At 45.3% G+C, this 21,060-nt stretch overlaps 1 protein-coding gene across 1 annotated transcript; it reads left to right on the top strand.

Annotated features, from left to right (window-relative positions):
• LOC311591121 (pregnancy-specific glycoprotein 22-like) lies at window positions 1–17,260 on the top strand (the record flags this gene model as incomplete). The annotated part of the gene is made up of 6 exons (XM_084770489.1): window positions 1–250; window positions 4,015–4,209; window positions 7,198–7,557; window positions 10,516–10,875; window positions 12,254–12,610; window positions 17,058–17,260. 6 exons carry the CDS (start codon window positions 1–3, stop codon window positions 17,258–17,260), a joined length of 1,725 nt encoding a protein of 574 aa, XP_084626615.1.
• Between the last annotated feature and the right edge of the window lie 3,800 nt (window positions 17,261–21,060).

Below are 21,060 nucleotides of genomic sequence, written 5' to 3'. Positions count from 1 at the left end.
ATGGTGGATGCTCTGGTTATAGCCCCCTCAGATATCTACTTCCATCTAGGGGCAAACTTCAACCTCTCCTGCCACGCAGCCTCTAACCCACCTCCACAGTACTCTTGGCTTTTCAATGGGAAGTCCCAGTCATACTTTCGAGGTCTCTTTATCCCAAACATCTCTACTAATAATAGCAGAACCTATATCTGCCTCGTCTCTAACTCTGTCACTGGCCTCAATGGGACCACAGTCAAGAAATACAGTCCTGGTAAGTGGATCTCTGAAATACCAGCACTGAGCTTCAGGGTGAAGCCATGTGAATAGATAAAGAAGTAAATTACCAACCCATGCTCATGGGCATAAAAAGTTTCAAATACTCTCATGAGATTCCAGCTCCATTTCTTTCTTCTCTCCCTGTATCTCTGATTTCCTCTGGTTATCCTTTGATTGGACTTTAATATGAGTGGGGGTACTTTTCCAAGTAGGAGGACCCACCCACTGGGAACAATGTACTTTAGCTCAAGTAGGTTTTTCTTTCAGTCACTTATTCATGCCTTCCTGTCCCCTCTATTTGCTTTCATGATTTTTGTTCTTCAAGACACAAAAGACCAATCAGAACCTTGAACCTTGTGATGCTCTTTTATCCCAAATGTTCAGAGATCCTGGCTTGTCTCAGGTGGTGATTGCCTTCTGCTCTGATTCAATTGGAGCCGGAAGAAAGAGATGATGTATTTGCCTGGAAAGCTTGTCCTGAGACAGGAGGAAAGCAGGGCTTTGATGATGCTATTTCAGTTACTCCTCACAGTGTCAGTGGTGGACATCAGGGTGTCCATGAGCTCAGCATTAGGGAAGTGGGAAAAGGGAAACCCAGGAGAGATACCATGAGCTGGGTCCTAACTCTGAGAGTGCAGCTGTGAAGGGCTGTGGACACCAGTGCTTGTGATGACTGCAGGGAAGAGAGAAGGACATTTACTTGGAGAATGGGGCCCTTCTTTTGCAGTCTTCCAGTAGACAACGAGGCTTTAACAGTCTGAAACAATGTTACAACGAGGCTTTAACAGTCTGAAACAATGTTGTAGTTAGCCAACTTGACACAGCACAGAGTTGCCTTGGGGAAAAAGTGTTTCAATTGGATAACTTCCTAATGAGGTTGGTCTGTGGACAGGTCTGTGAGGGATTGGCTTAATTGATGCAGGAGGGACCAGGCCACTGTGGGCAGTACTATCCCTAGGCAGATTGTTTCTGGTTAAATAAGAAAGCTAGCTAGCTAAGTGTGAGCCAGGTAGCCAGCCAGCGGATGAGCCAGCCAGAATCCTGTTTTCTGTCTTGATTTCTTTCTGTGCTACAAAATGGCCCAGGCCCAGAAAGGAAACACACTCTTTACTCTCTCCTGAGGTGCTGTTCCTCAGGATGATTTTTAAACACAGCAACAAAAAGATACCTACAGTGTGAGAGGGAAGAGCAGAGGACACAGACACTTGAATCAATGTTCTATGTAGTCATGAGCAGATGCCCCTAAGCACACGGTGGGCAAAGAAAAGGAAGGATTTGGGTGCTAAAGATGGGCCTGCAAATGAAGGTACAGTCCCTCTGTTAGTCCCCTCGCCTTCAAAAGCATAGCCAATGTCCTAGAAATTTTCTTTGAAATTTTCTGAGCATAAGGGTCTCCATCCTCTGCATGAACTCTTATTCCACCTTTAGTCCAGGACTTTCCAGGAAAAATATGGAACTTTGTCTAGATCCACACCATATTAGATGGAAATTGAATGTCTGGAGTGCACAGTAGGCAGGATGACAGGGCATATCTCACACCTGTGCTGAAAGGACCAGCGCAGGTCACATTTGACTTGAGGACCACGCCCACTGTTGGCCTAGACATTGCAGTTCTCACAGTGATATCCAGGGGGCAATATCAGGACACACACTCAACACTCAGAAAATTGTTTCCCTGAGCCATGACCTTGCCTAGGAAACTGGTATCCGTCCTGTCCCTACTAACCTGGAGCTCCCTCCCAAGTCCTGGCTCAGTTTCTTTCATCTGAGAACAACCCTGTCTGAGGAACATTAAAGTGCCCCCTCCCCAGCATCTTCCAAGGGCAATACAGGATTTATTCAGTGGAATCACTTAGAATGAGGACAGTGATGACCTAGAAAGATTAGAAAGAACCTAGGCTCTCCCAACACACAGCTCAGCTAACACACAATGCGGGAAGGTTGCCTTGAAACCCTCTATAGGAAGAGGGAGCCCACAGTCCTTTCCAGGACACACTGACAACCGCTTCCCCAACACTGAGCAAGTGAAACTCCTCACACAAATGATTCTGGGCTTCTCTCCTGGCTCAGGAATTTGGCTAGTAACATTAGTGTCAAAAGGTTGATCTTCATCCCTGGTCATCACTCAGCTGGTGCCTGCCAAGACCTCAGAGGCATCTCTGTCACCTTCCTGCTGAGAAATCCCACATTTCCAGAGCAATGGGGACTCAGGGCAGACTGGGTGCTCTGCTTTGTCTCTGTGTCACAGGGACACACAGACATGATAGCGTTTCCCTCTTTGATATTGACAGACCCAAGGCCAGGACATGACAGATGTCAGCCCTGGGATGAGCTGTTGTTCTCTGAGGTCACAGGGATGCTCATCAGCCTTGTTGCTCAATATATTGCTTGGGGGAGAAAGGCAAAGAGAAAAGTTGAGAAGGATGCGGAGGTAGCACTGAGAGTGGAAGGGACAGAGCAGCTCCTTAGACACAGACCCCACCACTCACAGTCTGTGGGATTCTGTGAAGTGCTTCTGCCTGAAAAGACAATCAGTTCAGGGATCAGAAGGACAGCAGAGGCTGCAGGCCTTGCTGTAGCTGAAGCTCTTCTCCCCAAAGGACGTCACAGTAAGAAGACCAATGACGGAGTCCTCTGTGCTTTCCTTCAAAGAGAACTTTTGGCAGGGGCTCCTGCTCACAGGTAAGTGTCCCCAATCCCTGACTGTGTGTGGGTTGAGGGGACTCTAAGTCAGACTTGAGTTGTCTAAAGAGGACAGGAGCCCAAAATGAGATTTTGGGTTTCTTCTTGACATTATAGGGCAAAAGATACAGTGAGGGAATCGATTCAGCTTCCTAAAGCTCTCTGGGGACAGGTAGTGATGAGGAGAGAAGAGCCCCAATGCTCTCTACTCAAACCAAATCATGTTGGCTGCTCTTTTCTGAAGACTGATGTTCCCAGTCATGACTGGGGGACCCTCCAAATCAAAATCAAACTGCAGGGTCCAGCGAAATGGCTCAATGTGTGGAGACCATAGCAACCTGAATTCAGTCTTCGGCTTCTGCACAGAAGATGAGAGAACAGACTCATGCAGGCTCCTCTCAGCCCTTTACATATTTGCTGTGGCATGTACTCCCATGTGCATATGCTGAGATGTGAGCCTTCACAAACCCACACATACGATACATAAGTAATATGAGAATATTTAATTTACCGTTGAGTATAATTATTTGTTGTTAGCTACAAACCTGGCAACTATGTAGATTAATCCATGGACACACCCTTCTTTCCTACCTTTGTTCCTTTCTTCGGTCCTTCATTTCTTTTGTTTGTTTGTTTGTTCCTTCCTTCCTTCCTTCCTTCCTTCCTCCATTCATGTCCAAGTCTTTTCCAGGAACTTAATCACCTTAATATGGCAGACTAAGCCTTGTCCTCACATAGCCCTGGTCATAGTGGGCCAGATGTCAGAGTACCTGCAAGATGATGTCAGGGGTTGCCTGGTACCACAAAGGAAAAAGAAAAAATTCAGATAGTGAATACCTTCTAGAGAAAGAGGTCAGTGAAGCATCCTCACACCAAATATAGGGACACTGAAGGGCAAGCCAGGCAGACACTTGAGCAGAGAATTTCTAAGAGAAGTAAGTTCACAGTGAGAGACTCTGAGGGAATGGTGGTTATATTGCTCACTTCCATTAAGGTAGGAAGGTACTTCCCTACCCACACACTTGAGTGATGTTCACACCCACTTAATATTGATTATTTCTCTCTCTTCCCTTTTAGCCTCCCTTTTAAGCTGCTGGCACCCAACTACCACTATCCGCATGGCCAATAGATTTGTGCCATTCCCCATGTTTGAAGGAGAAAACTTCGTTCTCCATGTTACAAATCTGACAGACAATCTTACAGCCTTTGTCTGGTTCAAAGAGATAACAGAAAAGAGTCATGATATTGCACTGTATGCAGCGAATGCTAAAGGTAATGTGACGGGGCGTGCATACAGTGGCAGAGAGACAATCTACAGAGATGGATCTCTGCAGATCTACAATGTCACCCAGAAGGACACAGGATACTATATTCTAGAAGGCTATAATAGGCAAGCAGAACTTGTATCAATAGCACCCATATACCTCCTCGTCTACTGTAAGTGATTCAGCATGGTTGGTGGGTGGGGTTGATTCCACTAGACACACATATTGGCAAGGGCTCATGTTCACTTCCCTTCTCTATGTATTTCCTTTGGAAAAGAGGGGCTAACCTAAGGTAATTACCTAGAGAGAGGTCCAAGACATTTCATAAAGGCCCAGGGAGCACATAGGCAGACCCATCACACAACTGAGAAAGTGGTAGCACAGTCTTGAAGCCCTGCATGGGATGGTGGAGCCCAGAGCCCTTTCAGGGACTCAGGTCACCTCCTCCCACACACCCAGAGGGTGAGAGGCTCCCGATATGTCTGCTTCTGGGCCTTTGTTCTGTGTCAGAACCCTGACTGGTGATTGCAGTGAGAATGAGTTTGTCCTTTTCTGTACTCGGCATTCAGCTGGTTCTTTTGGATCCCTCATAGGCATTTTTGCCACATGCTTGATGAGAACAGACTCCATGTTTCCAGAGCATTGAGAACACAGGTCAGACTGAGTGCCCAGCTGGGTTTCTGTGTCACAAAGGGAATTCAGAGGCTCCCTCACTGTTGCTGACAGACCAAGTCCAGGAGAGGCAGAGGGAGTACCAGGTTGAATGGCTGTTCTCCCAGGGATCATGGATGCTCATCAGTTTGTAGCTCATTGTGTGGTCTCTACGACGGGAAAGTAAAGACAGAAGGGAGAGGTACAGCATGCAGCGTGGGGAGTGCTGCTTGATCCTGAGACGTCACTCACTCATTCATCCATCCATGCATTCATTCATTCATTTTCCACAGGCATTGCAATTTGTTTTGAAAGGTGATATTTTTCATTAATGTGTTTATTTAATCTCTACAGCCAGATCCTAGCTCCCTTCCTCCTCTCCTCCCAGTCCCACCCTCATGGCCCCTTCAATCACCCTTTCCTTTTTATTTATTTATTTATTGTGTATACAATGTCGTGTTTGCATGTACACCTGTACACCAGGGGAGGGCACCAGATCTTATTACAGATGGATGTGAGCCACCACAGGGTTGCTGGGAATTGAACCCAGAACTTTTGGTAGAGCAGCCAGTGCTCTTAACCTTGAGCCATCTCTCCAGCATCCCATTTCCTTTTTATCAGAAAAGGGCAGGACCCCACGGGGCAATAACCCACCCAGACACTTCAAATGGCAGCCTGACTAAGAACATCCTATCCCATTGTAGCCTGACAAGGCAGCGCAGCTAGGGAAATGGGATCCAAAGGGAAGCTACAGAGTCAGAGACAGCCCTACACTCACTGTTGGGAACCCACATGTTGACTGCACTGCATATCAGCTGCATATGTGTAAGGGGTCTAGGTCCAGCCCATGCATACTCTTTGGTTGGTGGTTCAGTCTATGTGAGCCCCCATGAGTCTAGATTAGTTGACTCTGTAGGTCTTCTTGTGGTGTCCTTGACCCATCCATTTCACTCTGTTCTTCTTCCCACTATTCCACAAAACTCCCCGAGCTCAGCCTATTGTTTGTCTGTGGGTCTCTGCATATGTTTCCTTCCAATACTGGATGAAGCCTTTCAGAAGATATTTATTCTAGGTTATTTGTGTTATTCTTATGTTTGGTCTTTCCATGGTGTCCAACATTTCCCGGATGTTTTGCATTAAAAAAAAATTTAGACCTAGCAATTTCTTTGACCAATGTATCACTTTCTTCTTTCAAATCTTCTATGCCTAATATTCTCTCTCCAATCTCTTGTATTCTGTTGGTGATGCTTGTGTCTGTAGTTCTTGTTCTCTTTCCTAGGTTTCCATTTCTAGAACTGTCTCAGTTTGTGTTTTCTTTATTGCTTTTATTTTCATTTTCATGGTTTGACAGTTTTATTCATTTCATTCTCCTGTTTGTATTTTTTTCCTTTATTTCTTTAAGGAATTTATTCATTTCCTTCACCTGTTTGATTATATTTTCCTGAATTTCTTTGAGGGATTTATTCATTTATTGTTTAAAGGCTTCTATTTTCTTCATAAGATTATGTTTAAGCAAGTTTTCTTACTGTTTTGCTGTGTTTAGATATCTGACTTGTTTTAGTAGGATAACTGGTGGTGACATGCTCTGGATTTTGTTGAGTGTGTTCTTACACCGGTCTTTAGCTGTCTGGCTTTCATTGGTGTTGGCGTGGTGGAACCTGATGGCAGTATGCCTCTGGATTGCAGGTAGATCTGGGATTCTGTGTTGGCTTCAGGCCTCTGGTGGTCTCTGGTGGCTATTGTCTTGGTTGTCCTTAATGGCTGCCACCCCTGGGATTAAAGGTAGAGCTAGTGGCTGGTAAAATGGCATGCCAATAATGAAAGTTCTGCAAGAGATGATCTGGTTTTCCTTTTCATCTCCTTAAAGCCCTGTAGAATGCCTGAAATTTTAAGGGCACCATTAAAAAAAGTATACAGATCCAAGTTCTCACAATAATCTAGTGTAGTGGGCTTGAAGTAAATGAACCTAAAAGGTGAAATCACGTGTTGACAAGCACTACAAGTGGAACAGACAAAGAACAAAAAGAGTTAGAGAGTAGACTTCGAGATGTTGTAGAGAGAAGTAGTGGAGGAATCACCAATTATCAATCTTCACGGAATGTGAACGGGGGAATGAGGGCACTGAGCTAGAGCTATAGTGATACCCAAGTGAGAGCTCCATGTACACGAAATGCCAAGTGCAGGGACATTGAGTTTATAGAGGTAATTTGCTGACCACCATAAAGTAGGGCATGGAGATGCTCACTCACACAGTTTGCCTGAGGAATGAACACATCTCAGGACACAGGGCTCCAGCTTAACCAAATACAAGAGTTCTAAGTTGGATCTCTATCTTTCCTTCTAGCTTCCCCTTTGACATGTGGACACCCTCCCACCTCTGCTCAGCCCAGCATTGAATTAGTGCCTCCCAATGTTGCTAAAGGAGGAAGCGTTCTTCTACGCGTTCACAACCTCCCAGAGAAGATTCAAGAAATTTTCTGGTACAAGGGGGTAGGCATGTCCAAGAACCAAGAGGTTTCTCAGTATGTAATAGCCAAGGATGAAAGTGTGGATGGACCTGCACACAGCGGTAGAGAGACCGTGTACAGCAATGGATCCTTGCTGATCCACAGCGTTACCAGGAAGGACACTGGATTCTATACCCTACGAACTCTGAACACAGATCTGAAAGAGGAAGTGGTGCATGTGCAACTCCTGGTGGATGGTAAGTGATTGTCTGTGATCAGTCAGTGCTGGGTAGACTTATGCACACAGGACTGTAACACCTGACAAGTGACCTCTGTTCCTCTGTATTGTGTCTCCATGTTGGAGTTTGAGGTCTTAGTTGCTGGACACACATTCTGAAGAGAGGTGACATAGGTTAGACTATTGCCCTGATTCCCCTTTCAGAGATGAGAGAGGGGGGTAGGAAAGGGGCTCTTAGTCAAGGGGCATTGGACTCAGTCTAGTTTCTTGAGGTTCTCACCATGAACATGGTATGAGAAAGACCCTATTGGCATCTGCCAGATTTTGTATCTTCACAGAGAAGTAAGCACCAGGAATCCCTAGCTCCAGACTTCTGTTCTAGCTTGGACTACAAGTGATCCTGAAAAGTATTTTTGCAAGGGCTGGAGACTTAATGTTGCAGCTGACAAGTAACAATGGTTTTCTGGCCATCCATATTTCATGGGAAACCAACCAGTGCACTGATTTGAGAGCCTCAGCTGAGCAAGGTCACCTGGGCATCTCCTGAGACATGGCATGAACAGCAGAGCTGAACAGGTCACCAGGCCATGAGCCAACTGTCCACACCGGCTTATGAGACCTCATAAAAAGTTCAAGGTACCCAAAGGAGGAACAAAGGGCAAAGGTCTTCCTGGCAAGTGCTTGTCCTCGGAGTTCCAGGCCAGGGAATTCTCATTGGTAGCCAAACAATAACAGGCTCTGCTGTTGGTGACAGCTCTCCAACATAAGCATTAGTCAGCCATCCTATTGATCACCAGGTGGCAGTATTATCTCACAATCAGACACTGAGATGCTAGTTTCCTGGAGAAGATGAAAGAAACTGTTTCCATTTCTGTCCCAACAGTCTTGGAGGTCCCTCCCACAGGTCATTTTGACCCACTGGCTGTTTCTGGTAGCCTAGAAAAGTACTAGTGGACCCTATTCAACATTCTCCCCTCTATCATCTTGAGTTGGAGATAGAGTGATGACAGGGGAATTGCTGAGCAAAGGAAGGAGTCTTCCCTAAAAAGGCAGGGTGGATGGGAGCAGACCCAAACAATATATCACCCAACACAGGAGGCTTCAACCCAGGTTCCTCAGTGAAATCCTCTACAGCAGAGTGAGCCCAAACTTCTCCAGGGCTGAAGTAACCGTCTGTTGCACACGCAGAACATGGATCTCCTGATACAACTAACTGATCCTGAATGTTTGTCCTGGATCAGACCCTGAATGGTAACACTAGTGATTATTGATGAGTGTCCTATTCCTGGTGCCACCCAGCTGGTCCCTTTTCAGCCCTCACAGACATCTGTGCCACCTTGTGGCTATGTACACATTCTACCTTCCCAGAATTGAGGACATGGGAATAACTAGGTGTCCAATGGAGTTTCTGTGTCACCAAGGATGCACAGGGAGCATAGAGTCCCCTTCTCAATGGTGAGAGAGCCAAGGCCAGCATGAAGCAGAGGTCAGCCCTGGGGTGAGATGTTGGATTCTGGCTCACAGGGGTGCTTATCAGCCTATTGCTCCCTGTGTAGTTTAGAATCTGAATCATAAGGGGAATGAGAAGAAGAGAAGTACCTGGCAACACTGAGGGGAGAAGACAGCAGTGCCTCAGACAAGCACCTTGCCCACAGCTATGTGACTCTGTGAGGTGCTTTTACCTCAGGGCAAACTCAGCTCACTGGGAGTCAGGACCAGAGAGATGCTGACGCAGATGGCTCCTCCATATTGTGCGAGGATGGTACTTGCATCAGAGGCCATGGAACCCCCACTGTTACTCTCTCCAAGAGCAATGGTTAGTACCCTAAATGAAGAGAGAATTTCATGATAGTATGTGGCAGGGCAGAAATCAGGTCCTGACTGGAGTCTACAGGGAGGAAAAGAGTCTGAAAGAGTTCAAGGTGTCTGCTTGCCCATGGTGTGGAGTTGACACAGAGGTAGGCAGGGGTTCACCAGCAGGAAGTTCCTCGTGAACAGACAATGGTAAGGGGTGTGCACAAAAGCCAGATTGTTCTCTACTCAAAGTCAATCACATTGGCCACTATATACTGGAGAGTGCTGTTCCTAACTATGATGGAGTGACTCGGAAAAAAAATTGGCCTGGATAGGCCAGTGAGGTGTCTCAATAAGTGAAGGCAATTTCTGCCAGGCCAGAGGACCTGAGGTAAATCCTCAGCTCCCACATGGTAGAAGGAGAGAACCCTCTGACTCCTCAAGGTTGTCATTTGTCACATACATAGATACCATGGCATGCACCCCCATATACACATCTCTGCAGAAATGCATGTGGTTCACACCTGCGTGCATTCACACACATATGTAATAGATATAAAAGTAAAAGAATTAAATCAAAGTGGGCTATTCACCCATCCCAAGGCTGAGTCTTTTCATAAGTAAAGCCCTTGACAAGCTGGGCTTTGGGACCCTCAGTTTCTCATGAATTTCCATTCGTTCTCTCATTCATTTCTCAGAGGTATCTGAGTTTTTTCTAGGCACCACTTTTTTCCACAAAAAAAAATTTAAGACAGACACTGATCCTCACTAGACCCTCACTAGATTCCAAATAGAGTGGAAGAGAAGCTAGAAGGTAAAGTAAGATAAGGACTGCAGCCACTAAACAAACACAACAACAACAACAACAACATGATTCAGAGAGCCCAGACACAAAGTCTATGGGCAAAGAAGTCAATGAGTCATCACCCCACCACCAATTTACAGTGAGTGTGAACAGGGATCAAAGTGCTGTGAGCCAGGGCCATGTTGACACCTGAGGAGAGAGTGTCACCCAGATAAAATGACAAGTGCAGGTATTGAGCTGACCTCCACCATGTAGGACAGGAAGACCCTCGCTCACACACCTTTGCAGAGCAATGGGCACATCTGTCCAGGACAGACGGCTCCATCTAAACCAAATACAAAAGTCCCAGTATTGATGGCTGTCTCTCTTCCCTTCTAGCTTCCTATCTGACATGTGGACCCCTTCCCACCTCTACTCAGCTCAGTATTGAATCAGTGCCGCCCCGTGTTTCTGAAGGTGGAAGTGCTCTCCTACTTGTTCACAATCTCCCAAGGAATCTTCGAGTCATTTTCTGGTACAAAGGGGTGGTTGTGTTCGAGAGGAAAGAGGTTGCTCATTACGTAATAGCCAGGAATTCAAGTAGGAGGGGACCTGCACACAGCGGCAGAGAGACACTGTACAGCAATGGGTCCCTGCTGATCCACAATGTCACCTGGAATCACATTGGATTCTACACCCTACGCATTCGGAGAACAAATATGAGAGAACAAGTAGCGTTTGTGCAACTCCAGATGGATGGTGAGTGATTGTATGTGGTCAGTCAGTGCAGGGATGGGCTAGGAAATACACTAATGTGTCTTCTGGCCATTTTATATTGTCCCTATGGTGAGGTTTGATCACGGAGAACAAAACACACATGGTGGAGACAAATGGGCATAGATCAGACTCCTTTGTCTGGCTCCCTCCTGCATCAGGTAAGATCTTCAGGAAAAGTAACTCAGCTTATGATGTCAGACACAATCCAGTCCTGTGGGGATCTCAATGCATGTTTTGCTACGAAAGACCCTGTGGGCAACAGGCAGGGCCTGGTTGGGGGAAACAGAGAGAGAGGTGAGCACCATGAAGCCCTGGCTGTACTAATCCACCCTTGGCTCAATTACTAGTGACTCTAGGGAGCATTTTGCCAGGGCTAGACTATTACTTAATACCTCTCAGTGCTGACAGGGAACAATGCTGTTAGGTGTCCACGTCAGACTGTTGTGTTTATATTTCCCAAACATGGGGGTCATAAATCAAATCTATGAACTGTTTCAGAAAGCGTGGAGGAATAGTGCTTACTGGCTTGCTCCTCATTACATGCTTAACCTTGTTTCTTATAGCCCCCAGCATCCCTCAGGATAAGAGTGGAACTCCTTGCAGTGAACTGTATCCACCCATATCAATCAGTAGTTGCATTTTTAATTGATGTTCCGTCTTTCAAATCTACTCTTTTTCTTTTAAACTTTGATTTCTCTAAACAGGGTTTCTCTGTGTCTCCCGGGCTGTCCTGGACTCACTTGGTGGACCAGGCTGGCCTCGAACTCACAGAGATCTGCCTGTCTCTGCCTCCCTGACTGCTGGGATTACAGGTGTATGCCAATTTGCCCAGCTTCAGATCTACTCTTGCTAGTGTGAAGCTCTCATAAAGCCAGCCAGCATAATTCCTGAGCCTTTTCAAAGACTTGAACCTGCCACAAACCAGACTGCTCCCTGCCTTCACCCATCCCAACCTGTGAGCTGCAGGGCAGAGCAGCAAGAACGTGTATATGATGGAGTCAGGGGTTGACTGGAGCCACAAAAGAAACAGGAAAAAAAAGTTCAGAGAATGAAGATGTGTCTGTAGAGAAAAATTCAGAGGAGGCATAATCCCAACCTAAAGTGTCCATGAATGTGTGCAGTGTCTGGCAGCCATGGAGACACTTGAGGAGAGATCTCCTTCAGAGAAGATGAAAACTTCCAGGTCACTGAGGGAATGGAGGACGTCCTGTTGCTGACCTCCACCATGTGAGATAGATTCATCCACACTTGTATCTCTAGGCTGAGTGATGAGTCAATCCATCTGGTCAGGATGGAGGTCGCCATCTTTCCACCAAATATTATGATCCCATGTTATGTGTTTTTCTCCTTTCCCTTCCAGCCTCCCTTTCTACCTGCTGTAACCATCTCACCTCTGCCCCACTCATGATCGATCAAGTGCCACCGAATGTTGCTAAAGGGGAAAATGTTGTTCTCCACGTCTATAATCTGCCACAAGATCTGCAAGCCTTTTACTGGTACAAATCTGCATATAGAAGCCAGCTTCGAAAAATTGCAGAATACAGCATTTTCACGAATTCCATCATCAGGGGGCCTAAATACAGCAGAAGAATGACAGTGTACACCAATGGATCCCTACTTCTCCATAGTGTCACTGAGAAAGATGCAGGATTCTACACACTAGAAACTTTAAACAGAGAGTTCAAAATTACAACAGCACATGCACGACTTGATATAAGTAAGTGGTTTCCATAGTATAGGTATGTTGTATCTTGCATTATACACTGAACTCTGAGGTCTGGGATGTGCCTTCTCTCTCTCTCTCTCTCTCTCTCTCTCTCTCTCTCTCTCTCTCTCTCTCCCTCCCTCCCTCCCTCCCTCCCTCTTTCCCCACTGTGTCTCCACACTGGGGATTGGTCCCTTACTACAGGACACACATAGTGTCCACCAACAGCATTAGATCAGGACCCCTCACTTGTCCTGGGGTAAAGTCAGCCCAAGGATGTCAGACTCAGCCCACACACTTGGGGCTCTCACTGTACCTATGGACCTGAGGAAGTCCCTGGGAGTCAGGCAGGCCCCGACTGAGGAATTCCTGGGGTCCTCACAGAGAGCAAATTTCTATCCCTAGCTGGACACCAGACGACATTATAGGCTTTACATCACTATTTGGTCTTGACTTCCTATTAGAGCTGACATGGGACTAGGATTTATTGGCCTGTGGAACCAGCCAGTGCACTGCCATGAGAGCCATGGTTAGGGTAGATCCCCTGGTCATCTTCTCCAGCAGAGAGAATAGTTGGACAGGTGCCCAGACCATTAACTAACTGTCCTGATGGACTCATGAGACCCCACAGGAAGATCAGGATTTCCAAGGGGAGGCATCAAAGTCACAAGTCCTCCTTGCAAGTGATAGTTCTAGGGGTCCAGCTCTGGAATTCTTTCCTACTGGCACCTACTAAGAGAGGTGTTGATCTGGACATCTCCCAGACTCAAGGTGCAGTTCCCCCAGTCATCACTAGGTGGCATTAGAAAGACACACAATCACCACCTAAAAAAGTATTTCCAGGAGCCAGGAGATTAACTGTAGCCTGGCTTCCACTCCCATCCCTACAGATCTGACCTACTGGCTGCTCCTAGATTTCTAAGCAGCACTACCCTGACAAAGAACCCTGTGTAGTCACACCTCTCTCCTGGCCCCTCCCATGGGGAAATCTAGGCAGAGAATGTCTGCAGTCCTGGAAGGGCATGAACAGAACCAGTGCATGCCTGAGCAAGCACAGGATGATGGGGGGACCCCTAAACATCTCCCTAGTCAGATAGAATCAGTGCCATCTCTTCAGGACTCAGGTCATCTCCTGCTTCACACCCACATGTAACTCTTCACACAATTCCTGCACACATGAAGCTCCCGGGCTTCAAGGCAATGCACTCTGACTGTTGATTCCAGTTTGAACAGCCCTGTCCCTTTCCCAAGGCATCACTTAGCAGCATGTCACCTTCCTGCAGGGAGTGAATTCTACCTTCTCAGATCATTGAAAATATAGGGCAGACTAGATGCTCAGGCAGGATTGTGTGTAATCAAGGACATGTTAGGAGAACACAGAGGGAAGCCCTTGGGAGAGCTGTGTTTGGCATATGGTGCCGAGATGGCCATCAGCCTTGTTGTTTGTGTGTGGTCCAGAGGAGTGAAACATCTCTCTCTCTCTCTCTCTCTCTCTCTCTCTCTCTCTCTCTCTCTCTCCTCTCTCTGCTTCTCTCTGTCTCTCTGTCTCTTTCTCATACACACACACACACACACACACACACACACACACACACACACACACACACACTATCTATCTGCCAAATGGGGCACCAGGCAGAAATATGTATGGAAGGGACAGAGGAGGGCCTAGGACACCATCCTTGACAACAGTCCGTATTACACTAGGAAAGGCTCCTGCCTGTGAGGAGGCTGAGCTCAGAGGGAGTGAGAGCTTGGGGGCAGGGCTAGTTCAAATATTGTTCTCCGCAGAGGGAGGGCAGAACAGGCAGCAGGAACCATGGAGCCCCATTGTGTACATCCTTGCCAAGGGTACAGTTCCTGATAACCCCTTTTGCCCCAGGACAACACTGCATGACTGTGACAGAGAAGGAAGGGGCTCAGAGTCTGGATGGAGTCTCCTAGGGGGGGAGAATAGGAAAAGATCCCTTAAGTTGTTCTCTGACCTCCATCTAGGTGCTGTGACAATGCACCCACCAGTACACACAGGATGGCACACACTTGCACAAACACACGTATTCATATCCACCCACCCACCCACTCTCTACAGACACATAAGTTCATGCGAGATGGAGGTTTAACCAGTGTTGGTAGACCCAAATACGAGAATTTCATTAACACCTGGACTTGCAAGGCCCAGGAATTTTCATTCACCACCCACTTCTTTCTTTTTTTTTTTTTTTTTTTTTTTGAGATAGGGTTTCTCTTTGTAGCCCTGGCTGTCCATGATGGCCTTGAACTCACAGGGACCCACCTGCCTCTGCTTCCTGAGTGCTAAGATTAAAGATATTCACAACCATACCTCTCACCACCCACATGTATCTGAGCCCATTCAAGCTCTGGACTTTCAAGAAATGGGTAGGCATTCTCTACAAAAGTTTAATTTCTGGGAATGAAACAACCACAAACAGAACACTAGGACCTGCATACAGTGGTAGAGAGACAGTGTACCCCCAACGGGTCGCTACTACTGCACAATGTCACCCAGGAGGACACTGGATTTTACACCCTACAAACTAGTTTTTCCTAACAAGACCCTAGCTCTGGTGGACTGGAAGACAGATAACAAATCCCTCATTGAAGTGAAGTCAGGGGTTGGTTGGAACAAGGAAAGGAGAATATTTAAGAGGTCAAAAGGAGAAGTCTGGGGCTCTGTAGAGGAATTAGAGGTCAGGGAAGTCACCTATTCCCCCCATTTCCCTAGTGTGAGCAGGCATGTGAGGACACTGAGGGTAGAAACAACATGAGGAAAGATTTCAACATAGATGAATTGACATGATCAGGTGCATCAAATTGTTATTTGCTTACTTCCTCTGGACCAACACTCACACTCACCTTCTCTGAGTGATAGATCTAGGTTTCTCAGGACCCAGGGCCCATCTTTTCACCAGTGATAAATGTCTCAATATTGATCAAATCTATGTCTTTTCCCTTCTATCCTCCGTTTTAGCCTGCATTCACCCTTCCACCACTGGCCAACTCAGTATCGAACTGGTGCCTCCCAACATTGTTAAAGGGAACAACGCTCTCCTGCTTGCTCACAATATGCCAAAGAAACTTAGAGCCTTTTGCTGGTACAAATGGGTAGGCATTCTCTACAAAAATTTAATTTCTGGGAATGAAACAACCACAAATAAAAGAACGCTAGGACCTGCATACAGTGGTAGAGAGACACTGTACCCCAACGGGTCGCTGCTACTGCACAATGTCACCCAGGAGGACACTGGATTCTACACCCTACGAACCTTAAACATGCAGTTTGAAACTCAGGAGACACACATGCAGCTCCACATATACAGTAAGTGATTCTCTGTGTCATCTGGGTGCTGATGGGGTTGATTTCCCTGTACACACACAGGACTGTGAAATGTAGACTATGCCTGCCTCCCCTCTGCTTTGTGTCTCTACATTGGAGTTTGAGCACTCACTGCAGGACTCACACCGTGTAGAAATACTGAAATAGATAAGAATCCCTCACCTGACTCCATCTGCAGAGGAGGATGTGTGTTGGGTAACTCAAGCCAAGGGTGCCAGTTAGCCTCAGACTCTTGAGGCTCATGCCATAAACATGGCCCCGAGAAAGATTCTGCGGACTTCAGGCAGGGACCGGCTGAGAAAACCATGGTTTCAGCATTGTGAGGTAAACATCAGGAAGTCAAGAGTTCAGGTCTCTGTCCCAGACTGAACTCTAGTTGTCCCCAGTGAGCATCTCCTCAGAGCTAGAATTGGACTTCCTGTTAGAGCTGATGCGAAACAGGGCTTTATTGACTGTCCAAGTCGCATAGAGTGTGGGAGCAGCTGTGCACCACCATGACAGGTGCAGTTATATGGGTCACCTGGGCATCTCTTTTTCTTGAGTCTCAGTGGACAGTTTACAGGTCATAAGCCAACTGTTCTGATGAGCTTAGGAGACTTACAGGAAGGACATGTTCTCAGGGGGAGGCACAGAGGAGACAGTACTCCAGGAAGCTCATTGTCCTCATGGATCCAGCCCAGGGAACTCTCTTCTGCAGGTAAATGGTAACAGATATTGCTGATTTTAGCAGCTGCCCCACCCAAAGGTCAGGCTGTTGCTCATATCTAAGTGTAACTCACGGACACAGCAATGATTATGCACTGCATGTCCAAGTATAGGGAAACTGAGGCACATCAGATTTTGTCAGAATCAGGGCTGCACAAGCCATGGGTGGCAGGTTCAAAGCAGAAGAAATTTGTCTGTTCTCACAGTCCCAAAGTCTCCACCATGGAGGCTTTTTAAGGTGTCTGTTGACTACAGAGGGGCTGGTTGAGCTCTCTGAAGGACGACAGTCATTTGGTCCCCTCCTTTGTTTCCTCACAGAGCCTCTGACACAGCCCCATCTTTGGGTCACAAATTCCACAGTCAGAGTACAGAGCTCCGTGGTCCTCACTTGTCTCTCAGCTCACAATGAAGTCTCCACCGAGTGGTTCTTCAATGACCGGGAGCTACAGCTCACAGAAAGGATGACACTGTCCCCGACAAGGTGCTGGCTCAGGATTGATCCTGTCAGGATGGAGGATTCTGGAAAATATTTGTGCGAGATCTCCAACCCAGTCAGTTCGAGGAGCAGTCCTCCAATCTTCCTGGCTGTCATCAGATCATGACCCCTCCTCTCATCCTACAGCAGAGTGGGGGCATTTCTTTATCATTTGATATAAAAAATGGGGAAAACGTTACATGGTAGAATGTGTTATGTACCACTCAGGTACAGCCAGCATGTTGATTCACAGGTGCAATACTGGCACAAACATGTACAACAACCAGCCAGGAAGTAAAGAGAGAAGCCATTTCCAAAGGGAGACAAATACATCAATATAGTATACAGACATGCAAAGTCCTTAAGAACTAAGGTTGTTGGACAAACATACAGCCAACCTTCAGAATGTATATGAACTCATTTCAGGAGCTACAAACTTCTGGATGTTCTGAGTCCCCTGTTAACATGGTGCAATATTTTCAAAGAGATAAACACATTTTATATGATTAAATATGTTCTCTGAATAACTGATTCACATAAGACTGATGGTTTCTAGACACCAATCATCCGTGTGAAGTGAGGAAGAGTGACAGGGGAGGGTACTGCCCATCTTTCCCACTGGACATAACTTGCATCTAGATGGTTTTGATGCACAGTTTGAGACACAGATGTGAAATCTGTCCCAAATGTCCCTCTAATTATCCCACATAATAGAAAAAGAAGGAACATTGCTAAATTCTTTTTAATTTTTATTTTTAAAAATAGTTATTTATTTATTTATTTATTTATTATGTCTATGAGTACACCGTTTTCATGTACACCAGAAGAGGGCATTGGATCATAATACAGATGGTTGTGAGCCACCCATGTGGGTGCTTGGGAATTGAACTCAGGATCTCTGGAAGAGCAGCAAGTGCTCTTAACCACTGAGCCGTCTCTCCAACACCGCTAAAATCATTTTTTATTAATTTATTCATATTACATCTCAATAGTTAGCCCATCCCTTATATCCTCCCATTCCTCCCTCCCTCCCACTTTCCCCCTACTCACCTCCCCTATGTCTGTGACTGAGGGGAACCTCCTCCCCCTGTATATGTTCATAGGGTATCAAGTCTCTTCTTGGTAGCTTGCTATCCTTCCTCTGAGTGCCACCAGGCCTCCCCATCAAGGGGGCGTGGTCAGAAATGGGGCACCAGAGTTCGCATGAAAGTCAGACCCCACTCTCCACTCAGTGGTGGAAAATGTCCTCTCCATTGGATAGATCTGAGTAAGAGTTTGAAGTTTACTGCCTATATTGTCCTTAGCTGGTGCCATAGTTTGAGCAGGACCCCTGGACCCAGATCTGCGCATCATAATGTTCTTCGTGTAGGTTTCTAGGACCCTCTGGATCCTTCTATTTCTCCATTCTCCCATGCTTCTTTCACCTAAAGTCCCAATAGGATGTCCTCACCTCTATCCCACTTTCCTGGTAAGAGAAGACTTTCATGGGACATGCGCCTTGGGCTAGTTATAAGTGAGTATATACCATTTGAGTCTTTCGGCTTCTGGGTTAACTCATTCATTATGATCATTTCTAGTTCAATCCATTTGTCCACAAATTTTGGAAATTCCTTGTTTTTAATAGCTGAATAGTATTCCATAGTGTAAATGTACCACAGTTTCTTTATCCATTCTTCTACTGCGGGACACTTAGGCTGTTTTTATGTTCTGGCTTATATGAATAAGGCCACTATGAACATGGCTGAGCATATGTCCTTGTTGTGTGCTGGTGCATCTTCTGGGTATATTCCAAGAAGTGGAATAGCTGGGCCTTGAGGAAGCCCTCTTCCCAGTTTTATGAGATGGCGTCAGATAGATTTCCAAAGTGGCTGTACTAATTTGCATTCCCACCAGTAATGAAGGAGTATTCCTCTTTCTCCTCATCCTTGCCAGCATGTAGTGTCTCTTGAATTTTTTATCTTAGCCATTTTATGAATGTAAGATGGAATCTCAGTGTCATTTTGATTTGCATTTCTCTGATGACTAAAGACGTTGAGCATTTCTTTAAGTGTTTTTCAGCCATTCAATATTCCTCTGTTGAAAATTCTCTGTTTAATTCTAGCCCCATTTCTCAGTTGGGTTATTTAGTTTGGTGGTGTTTAATTTCTTGAGTTCTTTATATATTTTGGATATTAGTCCTTTGTCAGATGCAGGGTTGGTGAAGATCTTTTCCCAGTCTGCAGACTGTTGCTTTGTTCTGTTGACAGTGTCTCCTGCCTTACAGAAGCTTCTCAGCCTCATGAAGTTCTAATTATTGATTGTTGACCTTAAGACATGGACTGTTGATGTTCTCTTCAGAAAGTTGTCTCCTGTGACAATGTGTTCCAGACCCTTCCCCATTTTTTCTTCTAACCAATTTAGTGTCTCTGGTTTTATGTTGAGATCTTTAATCCACTTGGACTTGAGTTTTGTGCATGGTGGCAAATATGGGTCCAATTGCACTTTTCTACGTGTAGACATACAGTTAGATCAGCACCATTTGTTGAATATGCTATCCTTTTTCCATTGAATAGATTTGGCTTTGTGACCTACTATGTGATCAGTTTTGGAGAAGGTTCCATGGGGTGCTGAGAAGAAGGTATAATCCTTTGTGTTCAGGTGAAAAGTTCTGTAAACATCTGTCAAATGCATTTGATTCAAGACGTTGGTTAATGACATTATTTCTTGACTTAGTTTCTGTTTCAATGAGCTATCCTTCAGTGAAAGTGGGGTATTGAAGTCTCCCACTATTAATGTGTGGGGATCGATGAGTGGTTTAAGATTGTTAATAGTTCTTTTACAAATGTGGGTGCCCTTGTACTGGGAGCGTAGATGTACAGAATTGTGATGTTATCTTGGCTGACTTTACTTTTGATGAGTATGAAGTGTCCTTCCTCATCTCTTTTGAATAATTTTGGTTGAAAGTCTATTTTATTAGATATTAGAATGGCTACACCAGCTTGTTTCTTGTGTCCATTTGCTTGGAATATCTTTTCCCAGCCTTTTACCCTGAGGTAATGTCTATCCTTGTGGCTGAGATGTGTTTCTTGAATGCAGAAGAACATTGGATCTTGTTTATGCACCCATTCAGTTAGTCTGTGTCTTTTTATTGGAGAATTGAGACTATTAATGTTGAGAGATATTAGTGACCAGTGACTGTTAAGTCCCTTGATTTTGATGCTGGTTGCAATAGAGTGCTTGTGTGGTTATATTTTTGTGATGGTATAGTTATCTATTTCCCGAGTAGTTTTGGTTGTTTGGAGCTTGTAGATATCAGAAGCGGGTGTTTTGTGTTCTGGATCTGGAGTTACAGATAGTTGTGAGGCACTATTTGTCTGTTGGGAATCAAATTATACTGCCCTTGCTCTTAACTACTAAGCCATCTCATTGGTCCTCTAACAGATCTTTGAAAACAACAAAAACCAATTATTCTCAAGTTATTCTATAACCTAGACAAATTTTCTCCAAAGCTAGCATCATAGTGATAGCAAAGCCAGAAAGATACACAATAAAAATAAAATTATAGATTTAACTTCCTGATGAACACAGCCAAATCTTTGCAGTAAGACACTTTTACATGTATTTTAGTAAATACATCAACATGTGCCAATTTTACAAAAAGTGATGGACTGTGAAGAAGTGCCTAGATGTTTAGAGTAAAATAGACAAGCGTGTACAGAGTCAGTAGAAGTAGTTAAATCTGCACATTTGATATCACCGTAATTCAAAGTGTGGTTTCATACACTGACTGAAAAATGGTTTTTCTGGTTGACATTTGGTTATAAGATGAAGTCCTAAGTTCTCAGTAACTTAGGATGCAGCTCATTATGCATTGAACTGGTATACAATAATCTTCAAAGAAGGTTACATCAAATGCAAAGAAATTATAGCTCTTCAGAATAAAAATAA

Source organism: Acomys minous (genome assembly GCF_964271855.1).
Source record: "Acomys minous genome assembly, chromosome: 20".
NCBI lineage: Eukaryota > Metazoa > Chordata > Mammalia > Rodentia > Muridae > Acomys > Acomys minous.
This window is presented reverse-complemented; position numbering and strand designations above follow the sequence as displayed.